Source organism: Pezoporus wallicus, unplaced genomic scaffold (assembly GCF_028554395.1).
Source record: "Pezoporus wallicus isolate ANWC-B61680 ecotype Strahan unplaced genomic scaffold, APGP_CSIRO_Pwel_v1 scaffold_3294, whole genome shotgun sequence".
NCBI lineage: Eukaryota > Metazoa > Chordata > Aves > Psittaciformes > Psittacidae > Pezoporus > Pezoporus wallicus.
This window is the reverse complement of record NW_026635478.1, coordinates 13,762,687-13,770,826: the sequence shown is the minus strand read 5'-3', so window position 1 is coordinate 13,770,826 and position 8,140 is coordinate 13,762,687. Positions and strand designations below refer to the sequence as shown.

Below are 8,140 nucleotides of genomic sequence, written 5' to 3'. Positions count from 1 at the left end.
ACTGTTAAATTTAGCTGGCATAGTTGCATTTAATCAGTCAGACTGAGACACTAAGCGGCTGCAGCGGTCCAGCCTTGCACCACTGACTGTTATGTGATAATCAGGACACTGCTACGAAGCAGCAGTGTTGGATTTAGCTGGGAAAAAAAGATTTATTTCATAGACTGGTAAAACTAGGATCACTTTTCTAGTTAATCTCGGTTTTGGGCCTTTGCATGTAGCAACTGAAGGGCTGTGACTTCAACAGTCGTGGCTGCTTTTTAACTGTGTGACTTGAAGGAACCCATCATTGCAGAAGTACTTGGAAAAGTTGGCTCCAGCATCTTATGTTGGGTGCGTACAGTGCTGGAGGTGAGGAATGGTAAGTTTTCAATGACTGGCCTGGAGCTGGAAAGTGCCATAGGAACTGTGTGTGTGTGAGGAAGTGCCTGAAAGGAGAACATATGATAGTGGGAAGAGTAGAACCTAGGCTTTGTGGAGTGTTTTGGTAGTTTTTCTTAGCTTGAGTGCTTGATTTGCAATTGCTAATGTTTGAGTCTTCCTTTGTAGAGGAAATCTATATAACGGGTGAAGAGTGAAGGAACTGAAACTGAAGGAAGAAATTGAAAGATTCTTTCAATATGTATCTATGTGACAAGAAAACAGCCCTTTCAGTAAACAAACCATGCCCCTTTTGCACTGTTTTTATAATCCTGCAAACAGAAGTGAGACCCAAATACAGTGAAAAGCTTCAAACTTCTAGAGATCATGGAACGGTTTAGACTGGAAGGGACCTTAAAGCTCATCCAGTTCCAACCCCCTGCCTTGGGCAGGGACACCTTCCACCAGACCAGGTTGCTCAAAGCTCTATCCAGCCTGGCCTTGAACACTGTCAGGGATGGGGCAGCCACAGCTTCTCTGGGCACCCTGTGCCAGCACCTCATCACCCTCACAGGGAAGAACTTCTGCCTAATGTCTAATCTAAATCTCCCTCTGTCAGTTTAAAGCCATTTCCCCGTGTCCTACCCCTCTAAGACGATGCCTTCTCCACTGCAGCCCATGGTGTGTTTACCAAGCACAGCCCCAACCGCTGCTCGTGCAGTGAAACCCTGTTACTCTCTATCCTGCACTGCTTTCCCACGCAAACACCCCCGCTTTGCCTAGCCGCAGGACACACGATCACTGCTGCAGCCAGGAAAGGTTGCAGTTTCACAGGGGGCTGCTGCGTCCCCACGAGGCGGAGGAAGCTCGGCTCCCTCTTCCCCACCTGAGGGTTACGAGCGGGGCTGGGCACGGGCAGCACCGACTGCTCCCCCCTGCCAAAGGTGCCGGGGAGGCGGGGTACGGCGCTGCCCGAGGCGGGGCCGGGCGGGGCGGAGGGCGGGCGGGCTCGGGCAGCATTTCTTGCGGGGCAGCTGCCGCTTTTGTCTGCGGGGAAAGTTTGGCGGCGAGGAGGGGGCAGAGGCGCTGCTCCGGCACCTGCCGGCGGGTCTGAGGAATCGCCAGCCTTCCCCTTCCAGCCCGCCATGGGCACCACGGCCGCCGCCTGGGCGACGCTGTGCCTCCTCAGCGTGGCGCTGGCCGCCGCCTCCTCCTCAGGTGAGTCGTCGCGCCGGGCCCGGTCCTCGTCCCGCGGGTGCTCTGAGGAGAAGCGGAGCTCCCCCGCTGAGGAGAAGTCCCCCGCTCCCGGGGGATCTGGGGCACCTTTCCCACCCTTCTCCGTCTCTCCGGTCCGGGCGGGGGTCCTCTTCCAGTCCCCCGCCATTTTGGCGGCCTCGCCACAGGCGGGGCGAGGGGGCCGGGGTGAAGCCGTGCCCGGTCCCGGCACCTCCTGCTGCTGCCCCCCTGTTCTTCCCGCTCCGCGGTGCTGTTGGTGCCCTCAAGAGGCTGAGGGCTGGCGGGGGTGAAATGCCTGGGATGGAGGAGCGTGTCCCCCTGAAGCGGGAGGGTAGCCCCGGGGTGCAGCCGGGCGGGCGGGGGCTGCGGAGCTTCCCCTCATGCTCGGCACCGTTTCACTCCGAGGGAGAGGCAGCCCAGGACAGCGGTATTCCCCGTGCCAAGCTGAACGTGGAGTTACCCGAAAAGGCTGATGTGGGTTTTAGTTGTCCAAACCCACAGAAACGAACTAGAGAGGTGATGTGGGCTGATGGATGAGACCGTCTACTCTCCTTGATTTAGAGGGCTGAGTCTGCCTTGGTGTGTGTGTGTATGTTGCTCTGAGTGCTCCAAGAGCGCCTTAGTAGGCATCGACCATTGGTTTCCTCTGTCATTTAAAAAGTGCTCTGGACAGACTTGTAAAAAGCACAAAGTTATGCCCTTAGGATGCTGTCAGGCAGTGACATTAACGATGTTTTAAGTTTGGGAGTGCAGGGTGACCACATTTGTGCTCTTAGGTTGTTTTCCAGCATTCCCTTTGACAGTGTGACTGTAGGTTGTTGGCTTGCAAAGTGGCAGATTCCCCAAATGCTGCTGCCACTGTAACACTGTGATTCCTGTTTGATGTAGTTGTCTTGGTGAATAGCAGCAGTTAAAAATAGCTATATGTGTGTGAGATGAGAAGCTGTTAGATATGAATTTGAGATGTTAACTTGTTGGGCAATACTCAGACTTAATTTTTACCCCAAGAAAACCCCAAATCAGAACACTGCCCTACCAACTACCTGCATCCACAATGCCTGGCACACAAATACCATGACTAAAAGTCTGAGGATTTCATCCACGCTTCTTCAGTATATGAAAGGCAATTTGCTCATTTGAGGAACCATTTCAGGTGAGCTCTGATGGTCACACTGTTGACTTGGAGCTGCAGACAAGGTCAGGGCACAGTAACAAACAATGATGTTGCTTAACGTGTATATGATGTCTTGGGCTCGCTCACAGTTGGGAGTAAAACGATAGCTAGAAGGTATTTGTAACTAAGGATTTTCAAAGTCCTGTAAAGATGGCTTATATCCTAGTTATCCCCCTTGGTAACTTAAGAGGGAGCAAAATACGTCTTTTCTTAAATGGAGAGGAAGAATCAGACTTTCCGTGTTTGTTTTCCAGTCCCACATGAGCTGTGCGGAGCCTGTCTCTACTGAGTGCAGGAAAGGAGCACAGAAGGCTGAGAGAGAGTATTTTGAAGGTCTGTCTCATTCCTGCTGCCTGCCTGGGCTGTTTGAGGCAGCTGCTATCCCCTGTTGCCTTGGTCCTTACTCTGTGCTCTGGCCCTGCTAGTGATGAGCTTTTTGGCACAGGACAGCTCTTTCACGCTGTGTTTATAGTGCCTGGCTCAGAAGGCCCAAGATGTAATTACAGCCTCTTGAAGCAAGAGTAGGAAGTGCTGGTTTTTTGTTGTTTTTGGTTTGTTTTTTTTTTTTTTTTTTCTAGTACTGATAGTTTTCCTTTGTCCCTTTAAGTTTTCCAGATCCTCAGTGGGGGCTCTGATATTTCATGTTTTAGGGTGTCAAACCATTGTTACTTTATACCATAGGTACCTTTAAGGAACTGTCGCTGTAGGTGGGCAAAAAAAGAAAGGGCAGCCAGTCTGTTTTTTTAGGAGTAAATGAATCAAGTTGTGCTGGTCTTAACTAACTAGTATTAAGTAGGGCTTTTATTTAGTTATATTGCCTCACCCCCCACCTGCCCCCGCCCCTGAATCCCAGACTGGTTTGGGTTGGAAGGGACCTTAAAGCTCATCCGCTTCCAACCCCCTGCCACAGGCAGGACCACCTTCCACTAGATCAGGTTGCTCCAAGCCCCATCCAGCTTGGCCTTGAATTCTGCCAGGGATGGGGCAGCCACAGCTTTTCTGGGCAGCCTGTGCCAGGGCACTCGCCAGGGAAGAACTTCCTCCTGTCTAATCTAAATCTCCCCTTTGTCAGTTTAAAGCATTCCCCCTTGTCTTATGGCTACATACGCTTGTCAGAAGTCCCTCTCCAGATTTCTTGTGGACCCTCTTTAGGTATGGAAGACTGTTATAATGCCTCCCCTGCCTTCCAACAGTATGTCACCTTTTGTTTTGCCCTGAGTTTTGAGGTGCAGCTGAATGATGAACCTTGAAATCATCCTCTCTTGCCAAAAGAAGAGTGTGGGGGGCAGGAAGATAGTCGGTATTTGAAAATCAGTGCAGTAACATGAAGTCCAGGTATGGTCAAGTGTCGGGTTTTTTGCATAGCAGTTTGTGTTTACAAAAAATGCCAAGTAAATAAATGAACAGGTAATTGCTGAAGTGGTTAGCCATATGGTTTATGGGGTGGTGTGTGTGGGACTATGTGGATGTAAGAGTGAAACCCAGTGTTTCAGTATGATGGTCCTCTTGGTGCTCAGTCTGTGCTCCATTTGCTTGCTGTCAACATGAGAAAAAAGGTGGCTGCTGAATTTGAGAACAGCATGATTGGGCTCTAGTGGCTCATCTTCTTGGCAAGAAAAGGTAATTCCCGATGGTGCCTCTGCAGCCTCTTGCAGCTGAGCTGAAGACCAGCTTGAAGGAGGAGCTTTTGATTCATAACTGTAGCTCCAAGGTTTTCTGTACAAATTTGTCTAATCTGCATTATGTGGGAAACACCACTGTTGAACGAGGAAATTCTTAGTTCTCTGGGTGGTCCCTTGAGGCAGCTTTTCCTGCGTTCTTATTTTCTTTTCATCTTTGAGTTTCTTGGTTTGCTTTTGATTTCACATGCTTGTCACGTTTTCAGTAGACAGATATGTGTAGCTGTTTGAGGAGGGCTGTTTCCCAGAAAATTGATGAAAGAAGTGTCATTCAGCTTATTCATGGATTTATTTTCTAACCTCTGATTTGATTTATTAAGTAGAATATATAAAGCATGCTTGAATGAGTGTATGTCTCTATCACTCACTTGGAGAACCATTTTCTGGGCTTGCAGTGTCTGTGGTGAGGACTAGGACAACTGAAGCAGGAGGAGCCCCATGAGCCTGTCATTACATCAGATGTGACCCGTGACCCATGGAGGAGTGATTTAGGGGTGGGAACCTATGCCGACTTTTCTTACCATCAGAAGAGTCTTGTTTTTATACACAGAAAAAGATTATACACAAGAAAAGAATGGTTTCATGTGTATAATTGTGTGCTTATTTGTTTCTCCTGTAAATGTAAAAGGATTTACAAGATTACATAGAAGAGGCTGTGATTCAAAAGCCCTGTAACCTTGCATTTTTAAGGGCTACATTTTACCTTTGGATAGCCATGGCTTCCTGTTATTTTAGTGAGAGCTCAGGCAGTTATTCAATGCTACAGTTCTGAGCTTCATCTTACATGTATGTTGTGAGAATTCCCATCTTACCAGAGACAGCCTTCGTGGCAGTGGGGGGAGAGAATATGTGCCCCTTGCACAAGTGGCACCAAATGTCTGAATGTGTCCTAAAGAGAGTGTGAGGTGATTGTGGGAATGGGTTGTGATACAAACTCTGCTCAAAAGTGGGTGACTATTGGTGATGGTGCCATGCTTTTTTGTGAGGTTTGGTGTCTGCCCCTGTTTTCCTGCATTCTTCTGCTTTCTTTAATTTTCTGTGTCCTTGCCTTCTGTCTGAGAAAGATTGGGCAACTTCTTGCAGTTAGGATGCTGTAAAGCTTTGCCAGTGGTCTGGTGAGGTGTTGCAGAGTAATCTGTTAACCCCTTCTTGAAGACTAGCTGCATTACTTTGACTCCCCTTTTATCTCTGCTTTCTTTGTGCTGCTCTCCAACTCTTGAGTCCACCTTGGCCAGAGTCCCTGACACTGCAGTCTGAAGCTTACCCAGAGGTTGCATTGCTGCATCAAAACTCCATTTGTTTTGTTGCTGGCAAGCACATGGCAGGTTCACTGGGGAGTGTGCTGATGTCTAATCTCTTTATGTTTTTAATTTTGTCCTGCAGGTGCCTGTGTCTACCAAGGCTCATTGTTTGAGGTAGGTAAACTTGAATATGTTATGCTGGGAAAGTGTTTGAGAAGCTGCTGTTGAACTTGAGTCTAGTTCCTAATTTGTTTTGTCACCTTTGCAATGGGGATAGCTTGTCTTGCAACAGGTCACAGAGCTGTGAGCCTTCAGCCTGCTACAAAACAGCAGCAAAATAAATATTGCCCTTTGAGAGGTTCGAAATCCTTCCTGAGACTTTGAAGCCAACCACTCCCCTCCTCAGCACGGCTCTGCCTGCTTCTAACTGGGGCTCCTTGTCCACTGTATGAAAAGTTCAAGGTTCTTGGAAGCCATATGAATCACAAATGTACAGTCCTAGACTGATAGAGGTGATGTCTTGTAAAATGTCACTGTAATGCCAGTGGTTTTTTTTTTCTCCTGAATTAATAAGGTGTTAATGACAACAGTTTAACACCTTTTCCTCTCAGCTGATTATGTCGAGTACTGTGTACCCTGACTCTCCTTCGTAAACCCAAAGTATTTTCTTTGTTCATAGCCCTCCTCTTTGCCTGTACATAATCCGTGAATAACTTTGTACAAGAATCACAGTTACTAACAATTTATAAACAGTGTTTTGCCCTGTAACACTTACCTGCCTTGCTTCAGTACTCTGGATGACAAAGGAATGGCTGAGCAGATGTTTGTGAAGTGCTTCTGTACCTCCCTCTGATCCCACAGCAGACCTGCACAGGGATTTGTTAGGATGGGAGGCAGTATGCAGCAACTGTCCGGGGAAGCCTGGGGTTTTATTTCCCTTTGAGCTCTCCAGCAAAGCTGGATGTGTGCTCTGCATGTGGGACACATGACCTGTGGGTATCTTAGAAATAACTGGTGGCAGGTAGTTCCTTTGGTCTTCCAACAGGGACTCAGGGTCTTGGAAGTTTTCCTGCTCCAAGAAGGGAATGTCAGGGGAATTGTTGGAGACAAATGTTTTTGGTAGGTAGGTTGGGAGGAAGCTGAAGCAGGGTAAATGTATTTGTTCCTCTTAATAGTGCACTGTGAAGGATCTGTGTCTTTACAACACTTGGAAAGCTTGCCTAGATTCCAACTATATGGCAGGTGCCAAGTACTGCAGCTTAGTAAGGGCAGTATCAGAGCTGAAGGGTTAGCAAAGGCAGGGGTTTTGTGTTACTGATTGCTGCGTGTGTGTGTTTAAAATACTAGTGCGGGTCTCGATAATATCTTGGTATTGCATTTGTACATAAAGACTATGGGATATTTTACATTAGATGCTTCCTGTTTAAAGAACTTGCTCCCAGTATCCTTGATTTTGTCTTTGTCTCCATATTTAGTAAGATTGTTGTGGGTTTACAACTAAATAACTTCAGTAATTGTAGTAGCCTTCATTTAGCTGTACGAGAGGACTGCTCGGCAGTACAACTTGGAGCAGACACAAAACTGGTGCAGGTGTACAGCTGGCATTGAACAACTAAGCTTGTCATTCTTCGTACAAGGACCTATCCTGCCTCTTGTTCATTGTCATGTCCGAAGATGTGCCTGCTTCCCTGTCTGAGTGATGTTTGTGGTGGGAACAGACCTTTGCTTGCTTTTCCATGAGTATTTTATTATTCCTTCTGTTTTGTATGCCCTAACATAGCTTAAGTTTACTCTTTGAGTATGGATCAAAGGACAGGCTCTGTGCACCTCCTACTAATCTCAAACAGGTCCAAATGCACATAATGTCTGACTCATGGGGGCAAAATATCCCAAGCAGCGCACTAAACCCGTGGGCTAGGTGCATCTTCCTCCGTAATGCTGTTTTGCAGGTTTCTTTGGGTGACTCTTTTCCCTGAGAAAGCAGAAACTGCACAGGAAACCATGGAAATTACAGATGAGAAAGTTTCATTCTCTGATTTGCACCACTCTTGACAACGGTATTGCAGTTGGCTTGGTTCAGCATGGTAGAAGTCAAAACACTAGAGATAGTGAGTGTATGAGTGATTCCATGGCAGTTACTACTTGTGGGTTGGTGACTGCAATAGAGCTGCAGAGCTCGTGTTACTTTTGCAGAAGGCTGCTGTCTCAGGTCAGTTTTCAGTGTGGAAGATGACGAGCAGCACTGCCACTGCTGTTTCTTTGGTTCCTGCAGTCTCCCTGGTTTCAGAATGAACGTTGTATTCAAACCCTGTGAAATCTGACGACCTGAATGTGAGACACTTGCTCTGTTTGTTAAACTTAGTGCTTGTAAAGCCTTGATGCAGCTATCTGACAAGTGAAGATTGGGAGCTATTGCCTCGTGGCTTTGCTGGTATGATTGTATTCATTGG

At 47.5% G+C, this 8,140-nt stretch overlaps 1 protein-coding gene across 1 annotated transcript in view; it reads left to right on the top strand.

Annotated features, from left to right (window-relative positions):
• The first annotated feature begins 1,896 nt into the window (after nucleotides 1-1,896).
• FRAS1 (Fraser extracellular matrix complex subunit 1) overlaps nucleotides 1,897-8,140 on the top strand; it is a 157,546-nt gene continuing 151,302 nt past the window's right edge. The window contains exons 1-2 of the mRNA XM_057431162.1: nucleotides 1,897-2,023; nucleotides 5,833-5,864. Coding sequence (XP_057287145.1) covers nucleotides 1,897-2,023; nucleotides 5,833-5,864 — 159 coding nt within the window. The remainder of the gene's footprint in view (nucleotides 2,024-5,832; nucleotides 5,865-8,140) is intronic.